Source organism: Episyrphus balteatus, chromosome 3, assembly GCF_945859705.1.
Source record: "Episyrphus balteatus chromosome 3, idEpiBalt1.1, whole genome shotgun sequence".
Classification (NCBI taxonomy): domain Eukaryota; kingdom Metazoa; phylum Arthropoda; class Insecta; order Diptera; family Syrphidae; genus Episyrphus; species Episyrphus balteatus.
The window spans coordinates 9,999,701-10,026,010 of record NC_079136.1 but is presented as its reverse complement, the minus strand read 5'-3'; the positions used below and the strand labels follow the sequence as shown (position 1 = coordinate 10,026,010).

Here is a 26,310-nt window from a genome sequence, read left to right as displayed (position 1 = left end):
AACCTTTTTGAGAATGCAGTTTCAAAGCATGTCTTTTTTCCTAACTATAAATTAGAAAAGAGGTATAGTTGAAAAACTATTGTCACGATAAATGTACATATATCCTTTTTGGATTTAAAACCAGTAGGAAACTCCGTTAAAACCTCAAAGAATCGAAAATAGGTTGAGTTTCGAAAAATGTCACATGATTTAAAAAGAGATTTCCAGTGTGTTTGTTCTTTCCGAGGAATTAAATAAAATTTGTGTATTTGGAAGGTTTAAATCATTTCTAATTTGATTTAGGAATTGGTTCATTAGGCCATTAGGTCAAAGTAGTGGTTATAGTCAATATTTCATATTTTGATAAGACAGGCCATGATTTTCCATCGTCTTGTTTCACTGAAAATTCATGCAAGCTCACTCTCAAAATGACTTTTTTCAGAGTTAAAGAGGAATTCACAACATCAGAAGAGTTCTACGGTAGAAAAACGGGTAAAATCTCGCACTTTTGTAATAGTCTTTTCACTGTTCGGATATTTAACTTGTTGGAAAAGGTCGGAAATGTCTTGTTCGTGAATTCTATGAGTAAAGATAATAATTTTCGAATAAAATATAATTAAAAAAATTCAATAAAAGAAGCCTGAAGAAAGTAAACTCGAATTACATGATAAAGTTTTACTACCCAAACGATAAAAACTATTTTACATTAAAAATTTAGAGTGGAATTCAAAGTCGTTACTTGAGTTAAGATTTTTCTCAACTCCAGTAAGTTGAGAAATATTTCAAGCAATCGCTCAAGGGAATTGAAAATAGAGCTGTCACTTGAGTAAAGAAAAATCTTGTCTTGAGGAAAATTTGTTCTCAAACTCGAAAATTTTACTGGTTTGAATTAACTGTTATCAAAAAAACATTTTTTTAATAATTCACCATCGGTTTGATTTGTCGCTATTAAACAATTTTTAAAAATAAATAAATACGAGTCGACTCCCTCTAAGTCGAACTTTCACGGGGCTCGAAAATTGGTTCGAGTTAGAGGGAAATTCAAGTTAGAGGGATTAATTTAATATTTTTTCTTCAAAATTGTTCATTAAAAATGGTGAAAAAGTTCGACTTAGAGGGAAATTTGACTTAAGGACTGGTTCGTTCACACTCGATTATCTTTTAATCAAGGAATTTTTTATGGAATAATCCTTGATTAAAAGATAATCGACTGTGAACAAACTAGGGCTTAGAGGGAGTTCGACTTAGAGGGAGTCTACTGTATTTAAAATGATCTTCGTCAAGAGAGTCCATTTTACTGACGAAGAAAGAGCTCGAGCAATGACACTTGCTTTTTAATGTCAACTGACTGAAAAAAACTTAAGCGTTCCTCAAGTAAAAAAGCCTCCTCAGACGTTCACTTGAGAAAAAATTTTGACTCCAGTGAAGACTATGAATAAGGATTCGTTTGAGCGAATGCTTAAGATATTTCTCAACTTGAGTGACGACTATGAACTCCGCCCTTAGTCGTTTTCGTTTCATTTTCCCAAATAAGACAAGTGAACCTATTCTGTTGACCGATGAAAAAACGTCTTTTTTGGGAGCATTGCAATAAATTGAATTAATTTGTTGTTTTAATAAATAAGTTAAAAAAAAGGATATCTTCATAAAAAGTGTTTACCTTCGGTTTTTGTGGGTGCAAAATTTAATTCTACATCGTTTATAGGGTGAACCTATTCTATTGACCGCCAGTGGAGAAAAATGAGGATGCAAACAAGTAACATTGAGGCAATATGGAAGAATTTCCTTTGAAAATGTCAAAGGTTTTCATGTTGCAGTTAACCTTTTTTTTTTTACTTTATCAAAAATTGAAAACGCTTATTGAAGCTTATTCAGTTTTGTTCTAATGATAGAGATTCTTTAGTTTCAAGGAATTGATGTTATTTTCTTCCTGGAAAATATCATTGAATTTCAAAATCTCTAGTTTTTCTTCGGAAAGTCGAAACCAATTTGTCTAACTGTCCTTTCTACTTATTTCACATTAATCCTCCGTTCCTCGACATTTCCGACTATGAGTTATTTATTTTATCTTCTCTTTTGAAATTGAATATAAAGTAACTTTCCTTGTTTGTCAATTAATTTCCACATTCTTATGTAATTTTTTTTATTATTTTATTGTAGGTATTTTTCATTTTTTTCAAAGTCATGTGTCGATATTTGTCGTCGTCTCTCACCTTCAATCAGTCAAATAGATAAATTATTATTTTTCTTCTATTCTCATTTTCTCAATATAAATTCGAATTCAAATTCACTTAACACAATGATGGAAAGGCTGTGATGAATGAATATAAAATTGAATTCATTAACATTTCGGGGGGGGCGGCTCGAGAGTGTTGAGGAATTGAATTCGTTTTTCATTTTTTGTTTTGTTTTGTCAAGCGATTCTTGTCTTAACACCTTTTTAGTCATTAAAACTCATTGAAATACTCGTATGTGAGTTTCAATTTACATCAATCAATTAGGTATTTAAAAAATGGGAAGCGTTGTAACTCGTCTTATGTTATATTTTTTGTTTAGGAAGACTTCATTTATTACTTTTTGGAAAGTATAGAAGTCATTGCTACGGTGACCATATTTCTAAAAGTGAAACCCGGGACCAGTAAAAAATTTGTTGGATCGTTTTGAAAACTTTGTTTTATCAAAAAAAAAAAAAAAAAATAATAATAAAATAAATAAAACAAAATGAAATAAAATAAAATAAAATAAAATAAAATAAAATAAAATAAAACAAAACAAAACAAAACAAAATAAAATAAAATAAAATAAAATAAAATAAAATAAAATAAAATAAAATAAAATAAAACAAAACAAAACAAAACAAAACAAAACAAAACAAAACAAAACAAAACAAAATAAAATAAAATAAAATAAAATAAAATAAAATAAAATAAAATAAAATAAAATAAAATAAAATAAAATAAAATAAAATAAAATAAAATAAAATAAAATAAAATAAAATAAAATAAAATAAAATAAAATAAAATAAAATAAAATAAAATAAAATAAAATAAAATAAAATAAAATAAAATAAAATAAAATAAAATAAAATAAAATAAAATAAAATAAAATAAAATAAAATAAAATAAAATAAAATAAAATAAAATAAAATAAAATAAAATAAAATAAAATAAAATAAAATAAAATAAAATAAAATAAAATAAAATAAAATAAAATAAAATAAAATAAAATAAAATAAAATAAAATAAAATAAAATTAAATAAAAAAAATAAAAAAAAATAAAAAAAATAAAATAAAATAAAATAAAATAAAATAAAATAAAATAAAATAAAATGCTTAAACAAACATTTTCGTTGAAATCATTTAAGTCGTTTACGAGGAAGTCAAAAATCAAGAAAACGGTCTTATAATAAGAAATGTTAATAACTTCTGAAAAAAATTGTTTTATTAAAATTGTGAGAGCTGTTTTTTAACATTTTAATTTTATTTTAAATGATTTTGAAATTTTGTAATATGGAATTCAACTGTCCTTAAAAGTTTTGAAATTTAGCTGGGTTCTTTCTCATTCATATGTTGTTCATTATTCGACTTATATTAGTGTAGCTTTCCAAACTGACAAAAACAAGCTGGAATTAAATTATAATTTATGAAGAATTTTAAAAAACGAATGCTTTTATTCGAAAAATTAAAAAAAAACTTTTATTTTTCAACCACTGTTTTCTTGTTTTTCGTATAAAGTAATTAAAATTTTGAATACAAAAATAAGAGAATGTTGAAATACGGGACAATCACGGGACACATTACAAAATACGGGACACTGATACGTCCCGGGTTTAATGAATAAAAACCAGGGACAAGCTATAGAAATACGGGACAGTCCCGGGTAAACCGGGACGGATGGTCACCGTAGTCATTGCACTAGCTGATACTTTTATTCTATGTCAAAGCTTCATTAATAAATGTTTAAGTGCAGCCATTCCCGATTCTCAAGATCGATATTGAGGCAATGTGAGTTTAAGTTGATGGAAAATATATTGCTTTAATAGAGAGTCATGGAGGTTTGACCTTATGAACTTAAAATTAATATTTTAATTTGCAGGTCATCTCAGCACTAATGCACCAGCGTTTTAACAAAATGATCACATAGCTGACTGACATGCTGCCTCAGTCCACACTTCTAGTTTAGCAGTCTAGGCCTATATCCACTGTACCATTGCCAGCCGCTTTCTTGCTTTAAAAACATAAAACCTAGACATTCAGTTAGATTTCAGAACGGACGTCGCACAATGCCATTGAACCATATCGACAAGAATTTGAACTCTTATGAGCATGATTTAGAAATTTGATGTTTTTTTTTGAAGAGTACAGCAGGATGCTAAAAATGTCGTTGTTATATGATTACTTGGAGCCAAGTCAGATGTCAAGTCTGCTCAATTCTGGCCAAACATCATTGATCTTAACATATTTTCACAATCATCAGTGCTTCAAACAATGCTCTGGATGTGATGGGAAAGTTCAGTCGATGTCGCTAGCATACCCAAAAAATTAAGCTGATATATTAAAGGTAATGCTTTCTGTGTTGAAACCTTCAGATCTACTATAAAACAAGAACAAGAAATGGATGCCAAAGCCGAGTGTATGTTTTGAATAATTTGGACGATATATTTCTCAGTTGCACGTTGCACTACGTGTTTGTCAATTTCCGAGTTCAGTTATCGTCAAAAAGAAGCTCGTGGCATTATGCTTTATATGCGGGTTTGAATTTCTTGTCTCAGAAAGAAGAAAGATTTGGTCTAGAGTTGATCTGCTTGACTGAAATTGTTAAAAGCCGGCTAGTTTATGCGCTCACACAGTATCTACATTAATCTTACAAGATGTAAAGGATTGTCCTTTTTGTAATTATGTCATACAAATTGAGATGATTTGGTGCATGTGTCCTATCAAACCAACACCTCCGCGCTAGAAAATGGATTAGATAAATATATAAATGAACATTTCCTTATGTTGCCTATTGATGGCTAGACTCTTCGAACTCCTTGAGTAGGTAGACAAATGGGGACTTCTAGATTCCCATTCAGCAACGCAGAGCCCAAAGCTAAGTTCTTTGTCGCTCATTTTTTGCCTTATTGCTTGAAAAAAGTTATTGTACTTATTGCAGGAATAAGTTGCTTATTACTTGGGATTAAACCTACTACTGATTGATAGCTTTGACATATCGAGCCTTTTCCATATATGAAATTTAAATTATCAGCAGAATAAGTTTCTTACTAAAAAGTGGACTTGTTGAATAAGCGGTACTGCAATCGTTGATTAGCTATACCGAATTTTCCGTTGGGAGACATTTCGAATAAGTTGGTGTCGAATTATGGCATACGACTACTATAAAATGTTAACGTTTTGACTGTTCCTGTCTCTATTTAAGCAGTAGAAGTCCGAAATTGTATGCCTTGATTCGGCCCTGGTCTATACTTTGCAGTCAACATTATTGAAATCATTATTTGTGTGGATCAGAATCAAAACCCATTATATCCACTTTAAAAAAAAAATGACTTAGGTATGAGGTTTTGTTTCTATTATTCAAATGCATACGTTGCGCCCAAGTTTGAGTCTCTAATTAAATTTTTTGGCATAGAAATCAGACCACAAAGTTAGAGGTTAATTTCAAAACCCATTTTATCCACTTGAGTTTTTGTTTCAAAACCCATTATATCCAATCAATTTTATTCGCATCAAAATCCATTATATCCATTCAAAATATTATTTCTAAAATAAATTTGAAATTCAAAAACCATTTTATCCTTGGGATGAGATTAGATGGGAATATCCGAAAATTTATACGGATTTTTGAAAAAAAAATTTTCGGTATTTAGGATTGAATTTATTTGTTCAAGAAACTAGGCGTAGTTAAAAAAAAGGAAATAAAGTTTTCTCGTTTTTAATTGAGTTTTTTTAATGCCATATTTTCATATTTTGGTCTGAAATTCAGAGGTGATTCTCAAAATCCATTCTATCCATATTTGTTTTGGGTATAACTCTAAAACTAAAACCCTCAGATCACGATTTCTGGACTTAAACTGTAGGGAATCCTAATTGAATCAATCCTGCATTTAAAAAAGTACTAAAAAATGTTTCGTTTACGAGATACAAGTTTTTCTCGATTTACTCGAAATCAAAAAAAGTGGATAAAATGGGTTTTGATTCTGATCCACACATTTGTATAGAAACTTTTTAGAATTTTTTAAAATAAGCTGATCTTTTATCCGCTTTCTTTGTGTCAAATATTTTATATCATATTATAATTATTGTAAGTTGCATAGGTCAATTATTTAGAGACAAATTTTGGAAATTCCATCGTTTAATTTCTTTATTCTACTTAAACTTAATTCCTGCCTTAATCAAGGGACAATTTTTACACTACTCAGTAGTTTTTTATGAATGTAAAGGAGTTTCTTGAAGTGGATTTTGGTTTTTTGGTGTCTAATTCATGTTATATTCTGCTTATTAGCAAAGTCACTAAGCCGTTAAATAAATTCATTCTTGAAGATGAGTAACTGATGTTGGAGACATCGACTTTTAAAATTGTTTTAAATCTTGAGTAAAATTGGTTTTGTTAAAATGGATTTGAGCGGTTCCCCATTTCGAGAGGTTATAACGATAATATATTGATCCGAATAAAGCGTTGCATTCGCGCTGTGAGGATGAAAAAGTTGGAATAAAGGGTAAACTGATATGAATTACCATAATTACGACTGTTTCATTTAAATTTTATCAGGGGGCTATTCATCTTGATAATGCGTTGATTGTGAAAGTACCTATAGATACATAGATAAAGAAAAATAAAATTGTTGTCGAACTATTTTTCGTGAGTCAAAATTTATTTTGATGTTTAAAGCAAAGTACATTTTGATAAAATTTTGATGATAACTTATTTAGTAATTCGTATCGAATTATATTTGGATAAAATTGAATCTCGACAGAATTTATGTAAGAATATAACAAATACCTAATGTTATTAGGTAATGAACTTCATATCCACTAATTCATCATATTATGAAGAGCTAATTCAAAAACAAATCAATACAGCCAATTGTTAAAATCTCATAAAAACAAAATCTCATTGGTAAACAAAACCAAGTCAAAAATCAAGTTAATTTGTGCCACACACAAGTATCTTATTATAACCCTCATGTGCCTTTGTGATTGACATTTATGTCAACTCTTATCAATTCTTAAGTATCTGCCACTTGACGGACACGTGCATCCAATGCAAAGACATCATCGTAGCAAGACCAGATTAAATAAGTGGGAAATGAAGACGACAACGACGACTACTACTACGTTCCAACACTCAATTTCTATTGATTTAACCAAATCAAACAAAACTGTATATAAAAGAGAGAGAATTCTTCTCAATCAATTTTCAACCCCCATATTAACCATTCATCCCCACAAACATCCAACCAAGGTGAATGAAATGTGTAATGTGGTGGCCTTCATGTCCGCGCAAAAACAAAAATGTAAACACTTGAGCCTGCAGGGAATATTCTCCGTTTTTGTTGTCTTAGGTTAAATATTTACTTGGAAACAGCTGTAAAGAGTAAACATACTTGAGATAAAGAAAGGCATTGTGCATCTTAAAGATTATTTTTTTTTTTTTTGTTTCTTTTCATCTTGCAAAGCTGCAAGTGTGTATTGTATCAATTTAAGAAATTAAATAATTTTATTTATTGGAGATGTCAATCATTAAAAAACAAAGTTTTACCGGATATTTGCTGTCTATTCCTGACATTCATTTTCCTAAAAGCTTCACGTGTGTTTTGGGTATAGTAAAATCAAAAGAGACGACAACCATCAAATTTGGCAGCGTGAATAACCACGAGCCATATGATAAAAAAAAATAATATAAACAAAAAGATACTCAAAATAAATACAAAAAAAAAAAAAAAAAACAGAAACAAATTTAGGTATCTATAGCTTTTAAGTAAACAAAAGGTGGAGGCTAGTCTTTTGCGACGACAACAACATTAGACGACAACCACATCCACATTGATAGATACAGTAGCCTGACATACTGCCCTCGTCCGAAAAAAGAAAAAACCAAGACAACACAAATCATAGGTAAACACCGTTATTTATGTGTGTCTGAAGTCCGAACGAAGATACTTTATTTTAAAAAGTTAAGTAATAAATTGGTTGAGGAAATTTATTTTATTTATTTATTTGTGTTGTTCGCTCCACACAGTGGCACTTTTTCAATTTTTTTCTGACCAAAAGCAAAATTTAATTTGTTGACGATGAAGTTTAAAAGATCAATTACACTGGCCTGCAAAATTTAACTTTTTTTTTCTCCTTCAAATAATTTCTTGATATTATGATTAAATTAGACTTTCCTGAATCTAAATCTGGTTTCATAAAAATTCTATCAGGTAGCAGTTTTGTAAAAATGATTTTTGAAAAATGTGGGTAGTTTCTAAAAAATCACCTGAACTTGTATAAAATTAAAACTATTTGTCGCATTGAGCTCAAATTTGGAGGACTTATTCCTTATAATATGACCTATCGAGTGATAGGTCATATTATATAAATATGTCTTTTTACATTAATGTTTACTCATATTTTAAAATACTAATTGGAAAAAAAAGCAAAAATATCGAAATCCTTCACTTTTTAGTAAATCCTACATGAACAAAAACACCTTAATTAAGGAAAATGTAAAATATGAACGCCCATTATATTTGAAAAAATATGTAAAGAAAACCATAATAAAATACATTAAACAAAATTTTTAACGTGTTTTGTAATTGTATATATACTATTTTTCTATTTAGAAATATCTTATTTGTAATAAACCAACTTTGTAAAGCTTCATATTTGTTTCTCCTAGAAACAAAAGTATTTTTTTCTTGTAGTTTTTGATGTACTGAGTTAGAATCCGAAGTCAAAAAAATTCTAACACGTCAGGATTATGAGATATTCGCATTAAAGTACCACAAAATCATGTTTTTTTCTTAGAAAATCTCAAAAAAAAACTACTATATCTCAAAAACCAGAGTTGACCTAAATTTTCGGAGAAGAAAAGAGATATTGAGAAGATTGAAACTAAATTTGAAAGAAAAAAATAAGTTCTTTCATAAACCGTAACAGTTTTAATTGGAAAAGATTACATTATGTCAAAATATTTCTTCGAAAACTGCAAAAAAAAATGGGTTTTTGAGATTATCTAATGGGAATATCTAAAAAAAGTGACGTGCTAGGTTAATTCTGAATACGGATTCGTAATCAACATACATTTTTTTAAGGAGGATTTCCTTGCAGACCAGTGTTATCATTTTTGTACTTGAATATGGCGGAGCCAAAAGGGTTATTTGTTTAATCAATTTGTATGTAGTATGCTAATTTATTCCATCATTATTTCTAAACTACTTAAATTTATGATATATGGTATTTTGGAAGCGTCTTGTTCTTTCGCTGGTTATTAGGTGATGTCACTAAAACTCCACTGATCCTAAACAGTATGACAGGATTGCAGTCCAGTTTTGCACTAAAAGTTAATCCGATTTTTCATCGTCAATTATTTTAGGTTTTCTAAAATGAGACGATTGGTGATGCTCCAATTTTCAACCAGAGAATTGAAACTGCTATTGGAAGTTATTACTTCATGTTATATGCAATATAAGAGGGATTTGTTTTGAGTATACATTTTAGAATGCGTCATGGTTGGTTTTGGGGCACCCGCAATTAACGAGAACGACTTGTTACGTAGAAAATTTTTGAGTGTAATTCCATGACCAGCTGATCATTTGCCATGTACCTACTCCGCGGTCAAAAATATGCTTTTAGGATTTTTATAGTCTAGTCTAATGTTGTCATAAGAGGTGTTTAGATTAGGACAGTTAAAAATTTTTTTAATTTTTTTTTTTTTACGCCAAATACAAGATCTTGTCTTATCTTGGTTAAACTGACGGATTGATAAAAGAGATCATATTGGGTGTCGTGGAGGATTCCGACTTTAAAACAATTAATCTAGTTCTTTTCCGGAAAAATCTGTAGAAGAATAGGAGCATTGGATCTAAATTAAAGCACGAGTTATTAATTAATTCTGCCAAGATAATTCATTGTAAACCCGATATTTTTATTAATTTTTGCAAATAAATTTGTCAAAATAATCCATAGTGTTTGGTCGTTGATTTCAAAGTTCATTCACACGAATGCAGCCGCATCGTCGAATTTCCTCTTTATCTTATCTCTCGTCTCCCTTACAAAGCAAAAAAAAAAACACATACTTTGTCAATTTGGTTTACATTGATGTTTCGTTCAAAGAAGGTTTTTTTTTTTTTTTTTTGTTATTAAAAAGACAAATCTCCTCCAGTAATGTTGATGATTCTCTTCTCTTTTCAAAGCAGTTTGGAGTTTGGATGTATCTCCAATCTCCAGTGACAAAGACCAAAATTCAATGGTAAAAATGTATCTATAAAAAGACAACAGTATTTTATTATTTTTCTGTTAGTTTTTTTTTTTTCTTTTTTTTTTGGCGCCAAAGTTTGTTCATCCGTAAATTATAGATTTTTTGTTGTTGTGTTTTTTTTTAGTTGTATGTATCTTTCGTTTCGTTTTTCATAGAAACAAAGAATTGAAATTAAAATGATTAAAACTGACACAGTTTTATTTTGTTTACAGTTTTTTTTTTTATCATTTTTATTTTTTCTTCTAAAGAATAAAATGTGAAAGCATAGTTTAAAAAGTTTATTTTTTTTACATTCTTTTGCAATAGTTTTTGATGTTGTTGTTTAATTTCCTTGTTTTACTTTTATTTTCATACAGTCTGGTGTTTTAGATTAGAGGCATTTATAAAATTCTTCAAAAACTTTCATTTATAAATTTTAATGGAGTTTGAATTTGAAACTATGGTCGTCTTTTCAAAAATAGTTGGTTTCGTTAAAAACGTTTGTTTTGCCAAGACTTTCGGGTAGCTTATATTGTATAAGTTCAGTTTCTCCAAAGCTGGTTAAAGATGCATTTGTCTAACCAAATGACTCGGACTGTTTAAATAAGTCATTGCATGTTTTAAATGGTTGGTTGGAGAGTTTAAGTAAAAAGTCATCATCAGTTTGTTTTTATTTTGTTTTTTTTTTTGCTCTTTTTAGTACCACTTTCACAGTTGGTTGCGATTCTTGTTTTTACTGTTTTGTCTGTTAGTAATTGACTATAGTTTTAACAAAACGAATGTAATAAAAAAAAAAAAAAATAACTTGAAAACCCGTTAAGATATGCGTAAGTGTCAACTTTTACTTGTTTGTTGATTGTAGTTTTGTTGTTAACACTTTTTGATTGCAGTTACATAGAAGAGGAAGGAAATGAAAATGTAAAACATTACTTAATCAGGGGTGTAGATTAGGTCACTAAACCTTTTATGATTGATTATTTTTTTTTTTTTTTAAACTGAATCACGTTGTTCATTCAATTAATAAGATATTACTTGAACATTTGGTCGTAAAGGAATTTAGTCTCGCATCATTTGAGATTAAAGTACCTAAAAGTACCTAGTAAAATAATCATCTTCAATGGAGAGTTAAAATTTTCATACAATTTTGCAGTTTGTTCTCGCAATTCACAGTTGGTTTGTCCCAAAATTATACGGGTAGAATATTGTCTGACTTTTGAACTCGTTTAATGTGAGTTCAGGGAAAAGTAAGTCCTGGAAAAAGATACGATAAAGCTTTTTTCTGAATTTTTTCTTATTCGATATACCACAGGGAAAAAGTTTCTCCCAGTGGAAAAAGTCTTTTCCAAAAACATACATTTTTGCCAACTGGTTTAATAAATTTGAATAATACATGCAAATCAATAACTTTTTGAAGATTCAACCGCTAATTTTCTAATGAAGCAGTTGCTTAAAATTAATTGTTTAATGCCAAATTAAAGAATTACCTACTCAGTTAAAAAAAAAAAATGCAATTTTGTAATTTGAGAATTGTTTTTCGGCGAATTGCCAATGGAAGATTTGTTTTTCGACAATTTGCTATTTGATGAATTGAAGAATTATTATTTTTTAATGAATTGTTATTCCAAGAATTACTTTTTGGATGAATTGTTTTTGAAGAATTTCCATTCCGAGCATTTTCATTTGAGCAGTTAAATTACTAGGTACTTACTCAGAAAAAATAACTAAAAATTGTGAACAAATAACTGCTTAAATATTCTTTCCAATTTAAATTTTCACAAAACAATTTACAATAAAATGTCAAAACTTATTTTCAAACAAATAAAATGCTTTGCCAAAATAATAGCAATAAAAATGCAACACAATGCTCAACATATTCGCCAATTTGTTGCGAACACAACAAAACCGAACAGAACAAATAACAATAATCCACTCCTCCTTTTTGAAGGACACACAATCTTAAACAGGAAACTCCTTATGCATTTTAGCTTGTTTGAAAATTTCCTAATTTCTTTGTCCTTGTGTGTAGAATCTCTTCGTATCCTTTTGTCGTCGTGGATTTTTCTATTTAAAATGTTAACACATCACATACATTTGTGTGACATTTATTTGCTCGTTATAACATATGAAAAATAAAAACATGAAATAGGAGTGACATTTTATTAAGGATATGTTTGTGTTGGTAAGGATAATGCAATTTTTGGTCATTTAACAGCAAATTTTTAAAGCTTTGTGACACATTCAAGTTCATCTATGGAAAATCGGTCCTTGAAAAGAATAGAAATGCATTTTGGTGCCTGTGTGTAGGGTAAATATGAAAGAAAAACAAAGAAATTGTTTTATTTTGGCACTGATTCAAACTTAAAATAGAAATTCTGAATTCTTAATGTTAATTTGCTTTTATAATCTTAAAGGGTAATCTTAACTTCAAGACATTTACTCACGAAAAAAATATATTTTTATATGATTTTAAAGTGAAAGTCTAAGAACGAATGTTAACAACAAAACAGAAGCCCGATTCAGAAAGTTAAAAAAAAAAAACGAAACTATTTTGAATGGTATTTTTTATTTCGAACAAAAAACACCAAATGAATCAAATTTTGTTTCTAAATCAATCTTTCATTTTAAAACAATCTCAGACTCTGAATGGGCTTGATGTGGTGTCTAAACAAAAACAAATACAAAGCAAAACAAAAAAATTGTCCAAAGCAATTATCTGACCTTATTTTGCCAACGAAAGTGTATGCATATGCGTCGCATCCTTCTAAAACAAAGTTTAAACTTTGTCCTATTTGTTTTTGCAACATCCTGTTCCTATTTTTTTTCTTTTTTGTTCCACCATAACCTGGATAAATTGAGTTATCCTCGTTTTGAACACTTGTGAGTTCACAACTCTCATACAAACACAAAAAAAAAAAAAAAAAATTTTTAAACTTTTCTGCATCCAAACACAAAAAAAGCGCATCATGGACTTCAAAAGCGAAAGACTAGCGGGTTCTATGTTCACACTACCCCAACATGCTAATTTTAAAAAATCCCATAAAAGTTATGTACCTTTAAACTTTTTCCGTTTTTATGTGCTAGTAGTTATCTATACAAAAAAAATTTAAAAAAAAAAAAATTGGCCCGGTGTGTTTATCCTTATAGTTCAAGGTTATTATGTTCTTGCTTTCAAATGTGATGAATTGATATATGACATGTGCAAAACAAAGCGTATTTCTAAGCTAAATGTCAAAAATAACGCTTTTTGGTATTATAACTCTTATACGATGAAAGCTATTACAAATTGTCTACAAAAAAGATAACAATGATCTTTTTCTTGGATGAAATCTTTTAGAAAATATTTTTATATTAAAATTATTAAATTTCAAAAATGACAGTGTTTTACGTAAATTATAAGCTGAGGGTGCTATCAAAAACGTTTTCAACATTCAAAATTCGTAGAATGTTTTGATTTCTCCAGAATTGTCTGATTTGTTCTACCAAAAACAGTCAGAAATTGCAGTTTTCTGATTTAGCTCTTAAAAACTTTGCTCACAATGATAAGACAGATCAGAAATCCGACATCCATTAGCCGAGGACAGTACTTTTCATAAAAGAGATAAAAACACTTTTTGTAATTTTTCAGAAAATCGAAAAAAAAAACTACAAGCGAAATTGTGATTTTCATTTGATTTTGTGTTTTTAGGTACTGGTTTTTAAATGTCCAGTTTCATTTAACTTGAGGTGATTAAAATAAGCGTTGGAACGTGGAGAAAAGAAAAATGAAAATTGATTTTATCCACTTTTGATAAGTCACTACACACATCTGTGTCGAGTTTTCTTTCTTCCAACCAAATTGCACAAACAATTTGGAACATGCTTCTGTGCCGGCAGAACTCCGCTTTTCGCAGACTTTAATTTGGCTAATTTTGTAAGGAGCTCAAAGTTCATAACCTTGGATAATGCTGTTGAACATTGACTTATGGTAATTTCGAGACAGACAAATATCTGGCTTCAGAACTCAGCTGTTTAAACGGTCGTCAGCTAAAACAAGAATCAGCCTAGCTGAGGATATCGATGAAAACATCCCCTACAAAACATTTGCTTGCTGCTGCATCGGGACAGATCTCCCAAGTTAGCTTCAAAACCACTTTTTCGTCCATTGATCATTGATCAATACCCGTGGTTTTAGTTTTTCCGCAGTAATAAATGTTGATGTTATCGAAATTGTTATTTCTTTAAAGGCTGTTGGGCTCTATGATGTTCATCTTTCCTTCTTGTGTATGATTTATGTATGCCATCAAAAACTTTTTGTTGGAACTTAAAAAGTTGCCAGAGTCAAACCACATTAAGATAAATTTAGTCCTAACTCTATTCTGTTAATGTTTGCTATTTTTTTTTTTTAAAGAATTCTGCTTATCTCGCTGCCAACTCATTGCAATCTGGTTTTCGTAAAAAGTACAGTTGTATTACTGCACTTTTTTATGTTACTGAAGAAATTTGGCAAGCATTAAATAGAGATGAGATTACTTTCTTATTTTTGCTTGACTTTTCAAAGTCCTTTAGTACTTAGTCCTTTAGTACTTAGTACTAGTAGATTAATTTCTTATTTTTGCTTGACTTTTCAAAGTCCTTTAGTACTTTCAATCATGTCAACTTGTGTACCAAACTTACGTATGCGAAATTTCAAGTTCTCCTCGGGTTCAACAAAATTAGTTTTTTTACTTGCTCAATAAGGCAAGTATTGGTTTTGTGTCGAAAAAAAAAAATTGAGGTTTTAATCAAAACCAACATTACGATGATGGAGAACTCCGAAAAAGTGGGTCTCGCAATTCCTTCCGTGCGTCTGTGCGGTTGTGCGTCCATCTGTACACATTTCCACAGCCTAAACAGGTGGTCGGTTTTTCTTCAAATTTGGTACAGATGATTTTTATGGAAATCGGAAAGTTGTTTTTTTTTTGTTTTTTTTTTTTTTTATATCTCGCTTAGAAAGTGTACCTCCCATACAAATTATTCAATTTAAACCAAATATCTCGAAAACGGCTCTAACGATTTTGATTAAATTTTGCAGACGTAATACTCAAAGCTGTTGCAATAAAACTGCATTTTTATTTTTTCCAAAAAAAAGTCAAATAAAAATTTTTTTTTTCATTTAACAAAATTTGGCCCTAAATGTCGGCTCTTCCCCAATATCAAATTTACAAGTAAACTAACATAAAAGTGCTTTGGACTGCAAGAGCAAGTACGTGCGACCCCAGTCGTGCATTTTATTTTTATAAAATAACTAACAGAAGGCAAGCATATAAGTTGGTTATATCATACCTAAACTTTTTGCCAACGATTACTGGTGTTCCTCAGGAATCCATTCTTGGACCCATATTGTTTTTAGTTTATGTTAATGATTTTTCATCTTCAAATTGTTCCTCTTATACATGTAAAAAAAAGATGCCCATATGGGTTTATTGAGTATGGATCATTTTGTGTCAATAAAGACTCGAAGAATGTGGTGACCAGGTCCGATTTAAAGTGTCTTGTCATCTTCAAAAAATATATCTCATTTTACATTTTTGTACACCGACTTAAACTTTGTTTTCAGTTTTCAGTAGTAACCTATAGGTTGAAATTTCTTCGGCTTCTTTTATCATTGTAACATGCTTCTATAATAATACCTTGGTTTACTATTTCCTGAATGCCATACCTCCCATTAATAGGGCAAACATTCCTTAATATAAGAAAGCTCAAAATAATACACGCATAGAAATTGGCATACTCAACCCATGATACTATTCCATTCATCCTCTTATCTCATCATCACAGATTTGAACTCAGTTGAACTTAAACAAAAAAAAAATATCATTTTACTCTCCGTATAAATTATTTTCTACTAAAAACAAGTGAAAACTAAATAAGAAAAAAAAATCGCATCCATCGTTTTTATTTTTGTTGTTGTTTGTTGTTGTATGCGGATGGGAAGTATAAAGAAAAAAATAATTCAGATACAAAAAAAAAAAAAACAACTCGAAATGAAAACAAAAACAAACAACATATCAAGCATCCCCAAATGAACACATTTTTTTTTTATTAAAACCAACAATAATAACAAAAAATGCAAAAAAACAACAACAAAAATATGAACGACTATACAACGCTTACTACTAACTTGCTCTCGCTGAATCACCATCACCCATAATAATGAATGTGTTCCACTCCACTCCAAATGTGTATGGTTGGAAACGCTCTTCTATAAGCATTCCCAGCAGTGAACTCAATTAAAGTTATCAGTGCTCATCAATGCCTCTGAAATCGTATACGATACAGAGACAGACAGTAGCGACAGCTAGCGACACAGTCAGCCAGCACCACAATCATAATGGGCTTCAGCTGGAGCTTATAAAAAAATAATTTCTATATTTTTCTTTCGTTTTTGTTTTGGATCTCATCGTGTTTTTTTCTTATTTTTATTTAGTGTGTCTATCTTTCTTCAACTTTGTTGAAATGATGCTAAAATACTCCAGTGTAACAGTTATGTGTAAATTTTAAAACAGACTGACGGAAATTCAAACGCAGAAGTTAAATCTCCATCAATTTTAATCCCAGTGTTCATTATAAAGAAAACTAACAAAAAAATAAAAAAAAATCTGAAAGATACAAAAGTATCTTATCTCAAAAAATATTTCTAATATTCCAAAATGATTCTCGAGTAGACTAAATCGCCCGCGTACTTAGCGCCGCCGGAAAGAGTGTACAAAACACACACACACACACAAATACATCGATTGTGAGTGATTCCATTTGTAAATTCAACTTCAGAAAAAAAAAAAAGATACAAAAATTCTTTTGATATTCCTCGACTTTTTCTTCAGTCGAAATAACAAAACAAAAAATATACAAAAAAAAAAAACATAAATAAACATCGAACTCTCTCTCTCCTCAATAAAAAAAAAAAAATGTTGGCCGGTGGAAAGATCATAATTCAATTGATTTTATTAATTTCGATTTACTGGTGGATTCCGATAACAAGAATCCATGTCATCGCGAATCCAGCATCAGCCTCGTCTTCTTCATCGTCATCGCCTTCAACATTAGTTGGAGATAGCGATGGGGATTGGGATATTGCATCTGCACCAGACCCGGACATTGGTGGTGCAGTGACTGCAGATGAGGCAGCAACAGCCACAACTCAATTACCCAATGACGCACCCATACAACCAGCACTAATCCCTCTTACGTTGCCATCATTCGTATCGGCTGAATTGCCAGAATCGCCAGAATTAGTTCCTGTTCCAGTGCCATCACCAGATTTAGTTCCAGCTTTAGTGCCAAATGCAACTATGACGTTAACAACATCATCAGCATCATCATCATCGACATCGTCGTTGTCGAACCAAGGCAGACCGGCACTTGTCGGCAAAGATGATTATGGTAATTACTCTACTCTATTTGAATATACCTAGAATTTGTATAATATAATTTATTAGAGATACCTCGATATTATGTAGGTAAAATTATTTATTTTTTATTAATTAATATTCTCTCTGGGTGGACAGGATTGAAAATGGGCTTGGGTGAAGCCATCACCACAAAAGCCTGGATGTGTAGAAATTCTCAATGCACCAGCAGTTGTAGCAACAGCACTTTGCATGTGACCTAAATTAATGCAAATATACATTGGATTAAACAAACAAAATCCGTTGTTGCATTTATTAATAAAATATTTATATATAGAACACACTTAAGCTAAATAGTACTTAATGTGGATAGAGTCCCAACTTTTTGTGTAAGAGTTTAGTTTTTGTACTTTGGTCAAATATACTCAGGTGCTATATATAACTGCTAGCGTTTATTTTTCGAAGTTTCAAAACCGCACGTTACGAATGCAGTTCAGATTTAAGCTTTAACAAGACAAACTTAGTTTATTTACATCTGCTTGAAATTTCACTATGCTTCAAAAGAAAATATTTGTAGAAAGATTTCGATAAAAATGATACTTGTATAATTTTAATTTTTCATAAATTTGACGAGCAAGGGACGGGGATAAGCATCAAATTCGCAGCATTAAATTAGCATTAATTTCTACCAGCTGAATTTTTTAAAAAGTTACAAATTAGTGGCCAAAGAATAACCATTATAGTGAATTTTCTTATTAAATTAGCTTTCAAGATTGAAGTTTAGTAAAATATTAAAATAAAGATCTTACAACACACTCTTAGGGCCATTTTTTTTCACTCGGAGTTGAACATAACTTGAGAATTTTTATATTAAAAATTCTCAAGTTATGTTGAGTGAAATAAAATGCACAGCTGGATCGCACGAACTTGCTCTTAGGGTTAAAGTTGCTTAAATTTTTAAGACTTTTTATTTAGAAATTTGGAAAAAAAAAATTCGTTTTTTAAAAAAATAAAATAAAATCTGAAATTGCCCTCCAAAACAAGTATGCAGTCTTGATTGATATATTGAGATGCATTTTTAGAAAAAAAAATTTAAAAATCGTTAGAGCCGTTTTTTAAAAAACTAATTTTTTATAAATAATTTTTTGGGAAAAAAGTTTTAAAATAAAATTGGTATGTCATTTTGTAGAAATCACTTATCAGCATCTAAAAACAAAATTTCAGAAAAATTCAATGTCCCGTTTTCGAAAAATTGATTGTTCAAAAAAAAATTTTTCAAAATTTTTTTTAAAAATCCAAAAATTATTTTTTTTGGAAATTTTATTAAACTTTTCATCAAACTCATTTGGTATTTTGATTATCGAAATTGAAAAACGATTGGGCTCTTAAACAAAAAATCTACAAAATACAGAAAAATGAATAATGTTTGAAAAGATAACACAAAAAGTCAAGTTTATAATTTTTTTTTAAATTATCAAAAAAAAAAAAAAAATTAAGTAACTTTTTGTTTTAAATTCAAAAAATGTTTTTTTTTTTAATAAACGTTTTAAACCTAAGTTTACAAATAAAATTTAGTCTAAATTAGATCGTTAACGAGAAAATATAAAAAATTTAACGAATTTTAATAGATCCAAAAACTAATATTTTATCCAATTTTATTTTTCCAAAATAGGTCAAGTTTATGATGCTTCTTGACAAAATCTCACTTCAGTTAACATAGACTGTTTCTGTCACGATTTTTGAATTATTCGGTTATGGCTTATTCAAAATCCATTTCCTCATTAAAATAAACTTTTCAGTTTTTCCAAGTTTATACCTGAAAAAAAAAACAATTATTATAGTTTTCTAAAATTTTTTTAATGTTATTTAATTTTCTACAATTTTAGCCTGAAACCACAATTATTTAAATGATGAACATCTATTAAGAGACAAAAGTTTTTAAAATACATCCTTTAAAAGTCTACCAATTTTTTGAGCTCGAAATTTTGGCGAACATGTTTTAAAGAAATTAAACTTTTTTAGAAACCTTAAAATTAGTGCAACGTGACGGCTAAATAATAATACTTTAAGTATGAAAATCTCAAAACTCTCTGTTTTGCTAGGCCTTTAGATAGGTAGTTGCTCGAAAGAAATTTCTGTTTGTGAAAAATAAAGATTCTGGTTAATTTGATATCAGATTTATTTTATTATCCTGAACCAATTTTAAAGAGATTATGTAGGTATCCTAAAATGATTCATAATTTTATTAGTCAATATAAAAAATTTGTACAAGATAGATTTTTTCTTCTATCAGATTAAGATTAGAAAATATTCAATCACTCATAATTTAAAGCGAAGAACAAAAAAAATTACTTTTGCAAATTTTTTTTCTTAAGAAATCCAACTTTTGTATTAGGTAATTTTTCCATAATTTAAGTTTTGTACTCTTTCAGAACCTTTCAGAAAAATTACCTAATAAAAAATTTTATCACGGTTATTTATGGAATATTCTCAACAATGTTATACCATTTTGAAAAGAGAATTGATCTCAGCAATTTTTAAGATAACTTGCCGAAACATCGTAGTGCATTTTTTTTACACTACGGTTCATTGAATTAGAGTCATGTAAAATTTGTTAGTACTTAGTTGGGCAAAAAAAGTAATATTTACTTTAAAACTGGTGCAGCGGAGTTAACATTTTTGAATGCATTTGGAAGCAGGGTTATTCAAGGTTCCGTAACAAAAGAAAAAATTGAGAAAATTAAGATTTTAATCACGGCACATACTAATCGTCACCGGGTGACCATTTTTTCGATTTTTTTTCAAATGCCCATAACTCACAAAATATATGGATTCGATTTTTTTTTATTATTTTTCTGATAACTGTCACCACCTACCCTATCTACCGTTTTCGTTTCGGCGTTGATTTTTGGGACACCCTGTATATTTATTTTTGGATCCATCGTCAATGATTTTCCGATTTTAAATATTTTTTATTCCAAAAAAGATATCCGTTCCTTTTGAATATTTTTTTTTCAATATTTTTCAAGTTATTTAAGTTTTAAACACTATTTCGCTATAAAAGATGACACATTTTTTCATTCCGTCTATTTCGACATTTGTTAACAAAGGTACAACTGTTCAAACAACAAGTACCTACGCAAAACTGTTTTTTCTTCGAATATTTTGAGTTTCTATTCTACCAGTATTAAAAAATACAGGAACTATTTTTTTGTTTACTAACAACTGTTACAAATGATGTTCTTTTGTTTAAAAGTTTATCCGTCAAAGTAATAATAATAATTTTTTACGGAAAATTTGTACAAATATCAATTTGGTACAATCTTAAAATGAGCAAACTAGGGTTTGTTTAAAATCTAAAATCAACAAACTGTCATTCATTTAAAAATTTTATGTCATGTGTAATTTGTTATGAATAATAAGAGAATTTAATCAAACGTAAATTTTAGTACTTGAAAAAATTATGGATAGCTTAATGCGCACTTGAGTATACAATAGAGATTATACCTCCTATAATAATAATGATACTTTTTACCTAGATACAATTATTCGATTCTATTTAATGTACTACATTATCTCTGACAAGGTCGACCACGGCCATGCACTACACATTGCACTATGGCATCACACATGCCACATATTATTCTAGTGCATAGTACACCCTACATTTATCTATACTCTACTCACGTTGGTCTCGGCTACCGCAAAAAAAAAGTATCTCAATGTGAATCAGTTTTTTTTTTTTTTTTTTTAATTTCACAAAACGAACTCGTTAGTCAGTAGTAGTTTATTCCTGCAATATGCAATTGAAAATTGTAATAATTACACTGGTCAACAAAATTTGACTTTTTTTTTGCCACAAGAACCAAAATATACTTTTCTAGTATTTTTCGGGGTGCTGAATCCGAATCTGAAGTCAGAAAAATTTGATTGGCCTCCGTTCTTGAAATATTACCGTTATAAAATGCTAAAAAACGTCATTTTGGCTGTTTTCGAGGTTCTGTTTTTATGTGGGGTAATTCATTAGAAACAAATTTGTAACGGTTATTATCAGAACTGATATTCTACTTTCAAAAACTGTTTAAATTTTCCCGATATTTCTTTTATTGCTCGAGATATCTTAAGTTTCAGTTAATAAGCCAAAGAGAAACTAAACTTAATTTAAAGATTAAGTCTCTGATCACAGAATTTTTGCCACAAGAACCAAAATATACTTTTCTGAAGGTTTTTGGGTTGCTGAGCACGAATCGGCAATCAGAAAAATTCTATTAGCCTACGTTCTTGAAATATAACCGTTATAAAAAAACCTTTTTTTTGCACTTTATAACGGTAATATTTCAAGAACTAAGGCTAATAAAATTTTTCTGATTGCGGATTCGAGCTCAGCAACCCAAAAACCTTCAGAAAAGTATATTTTGGTTCTTGTGGCAAAAAAAGTTTAATTTGGTTGGCCAGTGTTGTTTCTGATTCAAAGACCGCTGCTTAAATTTTAAATATCTCGGGCAGTAAAACAGATATCGGAAAGATTTAAACATTTTTTGAAAGAATAAAATCAGTTCTTATAGCCACCGTTACAAATTTATTCACAATGTATTACCCTTACATAAAAACATAACCTCGAAAGCAGCCAAAATTACGTTTTTTTACATTTTCTAACGGTAATATTTAAAAAACGGAGGCCAATAACAATTTTCTGACTTCAAATTCGTGTTCAGCACATCAAAAACTACTAGAAAAGTATATTTTGGTTGTTGTGGCAAAAACCTTGTTGACCAGTGTTATTATTAAGTCGACTGTACTAAGTAGGCACTCTCGCAAGTTCGTTAAATAAAATTAATTTGTTTCATTAGATTTATTTTTATTGAATATTGTTGTGATGGCAATGAAGTGTGTAGATAGGCTATTTGTTTATATATTTATAATTTATTAATAATATTTATAAGTGTATAGCAATATAAATGAAATTTATATGTATATTTGCTAGCTTATTTGTGTTTTTGAAGTATATTTTAAGGAGCTATAATTAAAAAAAAATACCTATATATTTTTTTATTTTTTTTTATTTTGTTTAATTAGTCAGCTTTATAGTTCAAAGTGGTATAGGTAATGAAACTCATTGATAGGTTAAGTGCAGTCAAATGATATTTGCTGAATTTTGAAGGATAACAATCAACATTATTGTTTACTTAAAGTAAAAAAAAACAAATAAATTTATAGCAAAAATAGTCCTTTTATTTTATAATTGATTTCAGTCAATTAACTCAAAAATCAGTACAAAAAAAAATTGAAACAAGAGACATTAAGTCTCAATTCATTCATTCTCACCAACAAAAACCTTTATAAACTCTTATCCAAAAACATGCAAATTCACTCTGTTAGCACAAAGATTAAGCAACAGCAAGCCTTTTATAACAATAAGCATGAAAGTTTTCAGTAAGTTCACATCAAATTCTGCTAATAAAGCATTATTTAAAAAAATTGCATACTTTTGGGATCAATTTGTACCTTTGAAGTGCTGTAACTTCTAAATGGTGAATAAAAAACACAAACTTAAAACGCCAATGCAATGAAAATAAATAAGTGCAATTTTTTAAACATTCAAAATTAATATCGTATTATTTTAAGAAAAAATTGCATACTTTTGGGACCAATTTGTACCTTTGAGTGCTGTAACTTCTAAATGGTGAATGATAAACACAAACTTCCAACGCCATTTTAATGAAAATAAATAAGTGCAATCTTTTAAACAGTCAAAATTTATATCGTTTACCTCCTTTTATATTATTCCAATAAGTTCAATTATAGTAAACCTGAACAGACACAAAAGTTGTAGAGAAAAAAAAATTGTTATGCAGCTTAGTTTAAAGCAATAGAATAGCTGCTATAGAAGTATTTGCTGCTGATTCTATTCAATTGTTTATTATTCTTTCCCTTTCTTGCTTTCGATTCTAAATGATTAAACAAAATAAATAAAAAAAATTAAAAAATTGAAAAAAATTAGCATGCTTTTCTAGTTCTGATAAGTACCTCACCCAGTTTTAGCTTCTATACGCAAAAATACTCCCAACTAGTTATCTGGTTTTAATTAAAACAAAACAAACAAAATATTTTGAACGCTTCCATTCCAGTTCTGCCGTTCTCTAGCTATATGACTTTGATTTAGCGGCAGCGGTGTCGGTTTGTCGGGTTTCCACTGTTACCATCCCGCTGGCGGAAATAAACAATGGAATAGTAGAGGGATTTTTTTTTACGTCATAATTATTATCAACTCCGCACCAACCGCTGGCTGGCTGGTTGGTAGAAAAGCTTTCGGTCAAAACAAATGCAAATCTATTTCGATTAGTCATTCTCTACTGACCATCATACTGCAAACACACAACCACTCTCTGGCTATGACTGACCGAGTGTCCGCTATTAGGAATGCGCATTAAATTATTAATTAAAATAGATTAAGGGGATTTATTTGTATGCGGTAGGAAAGAGAAATTAAATCCAAAGAAAAACAAAAGTTTTTTTTTTTTTGCATTTAGAAAAACCACAAAACATTGTCAACATGGAGGAATTTTGAAGACTTAACTTTATCATGGTTTTAATTCTTCAATTCTTATACAAAAATTTCGAAGAAAAGTATCAATAGTTCATTTTTGGAAAATTCATCTCATATAGCAAATTACATTCCCCAAATTTCCAGTAAATCCTTTTTTTTGTGACAACTCGGTTTTTAAGAATTTTTTTTTGTGTTGTGGGAACTGAAATAATTTATATTTTGTTAACTCATGTATAAATTTACAATCTCACTTTGATTTTGTAATTAAAACTAATCATGAACACTTGAAGAGTTAACATAAATCTCATTTACTTAATTTGTGAAGGAGTTAAACCAGAGCTTGTGGAAATAATTTACTTTTTCCATTGGGATATGAAGTTCAAGTTCTGACAAAAAAAAAAAGAGAGTAGGTAGTAAGGTTGTGTTCCACATAACACTCAACCCTCTGAGGGTCAATAAACAAGAGAGAGTTTTTCACTCGAGTGACTCAACTCTGCAGTATAAGCACATGTTGCCCCCAGAGGCCAGCCAAAACCACATCACCCTTGATCTTTGGTGGGTTCCAAAGTGCAAGAGATATATAAAGAACATTACTTTCGCTACTTTAGCTGTAGCGCGTTGGCAGTAAAAAAGTTTTTTTTTTAGACATGATTATGTGAAATGAAAAAGTAATTTTTCATGATTATGTGAAACAATGTATATTTTTAAAAGTCTGAAAAGATGTCTTCATTTAGAGCAATACATTTTTATGTTTACGAAATGTCGTCATTTTAACAAAAAAATAACAGGAATGTACATATATTTCGAAATCAATAAAAACTCCAATATTTTTTATTCAATAAAATGAAAAATTCAATTTAAATAATAATAATTTGTTTACATTTAAAATTAGCTGCACAATGGTATGTTTGTATGTAAAAAGCAATACAAATTTAAATTGGAAAAAATACCTAAGGAGTAATAAAAATAACATTAAAATTTCAAGTACTTACTCGTGCCGTTGACTTCATTTGTCCATATGTTTGTGCATCTTTAAAGAAAATGGTATCCATTTGAATATGGTTTATAAATCACCAATTCTTATTCGGATTTGAACATTGCAACAAACTAGCTATAATAATCTTTATAATTTTTTTTTTTCAATACTGCAGTTAAAGTGACGCCTCGCAAAAAGGTCCTAACCTTTTGCGCAGACAAACTTGCGAAAAAAGTAAGAATTTCCGGGGCCCTTAACTAGTATAATAAACTAGTATAATAAAGAAGTACCTAGGTTTATTCAAAAATATCGTTGCAAAATATTTCAAAATTTTATCTAAAAAAATAAACTTTGTTGAAAGCGGACTAGTGACTATGTTTCCATTTCAAAAATAGTTCTGTTTCAGACACTATTTCTTTCTTTTTGATGGCATACATTTTTACTTGCGATATAGGTACTATATATCAAGTTATGTATTCGTACAAAAAAAAAAAGTTGAGATAACATTTTTCCATAACATTACGATGGTAGAGAATGCCAAAAAAGTGGGTCCCGGAAGTCCGTCTGTCTGTCTGTCTGTCTGTCTGTCTGTCTGTCTGTCTGTCTGTCTGTCTGTCTGTCTGTCTGTCTGTCTGTCTGTCTGTCTGTCTGTCTGTCTGTCTGTCTGTCTGTCAGTCTGTCTGTCTGTCTGTATAAGGAGCTACAGCCTAAACGGATGGACCGATTAATGTCAAACTTGTTTGGCGACTCTCCAGAGGGGTTTTTGGAATTAATTTTTTTGGACCAAAAATAACGGTACTTGTCATATACCGATTTTAGTAAAGTTGAAATTGCTCAAAAACGGCTCCAACGATTTTGTTTAAAAAATTCAAATGTAAGTTTTAAGACAAGGGTTATCTTCTAATGAAATTTTTTTTTTTGAAAATCATTATTAACGGTACCTGCCATAGAACCGTTTTATTCTATTTCAACGAAACTTTTTGTGATGAAGAATTTATAT

General features: G+C 29.5%; 1 protein-coding gene across 5 annotated transcripts in view; it reads left to right on the top strand.

Moving 5' to 3' along the window:
* The window catches only part of LOC129913305 (tyrosine-protein phosphatase 99A), a 504,456-nt gene that overhangs the window by 354,126 nt on the left and 124,020 nt on the right, over nucleotides 1–26,310 (top strand). The window contains exon 1 of one of the 5 annotated variants that reach the window (XM_055991911.1): nucleotides 16,926–17,821. The exons of the other annotated variants lie outside the window; for them this stretch is intronic. Within the exon in view, the coding sequence (XP_055847886.1) occupies nucleotides 17,347–17,821 (475 nt within the window). The 5' untranslated portion in view covers nucleotides 16,926–17,346. Of the gene's footprint in view, nucleotides 1–16,925; nucleotides 17,822–26,310 lie in introns of those variants that run through there. 5 annotated transcript variants of the gene reach the window in all.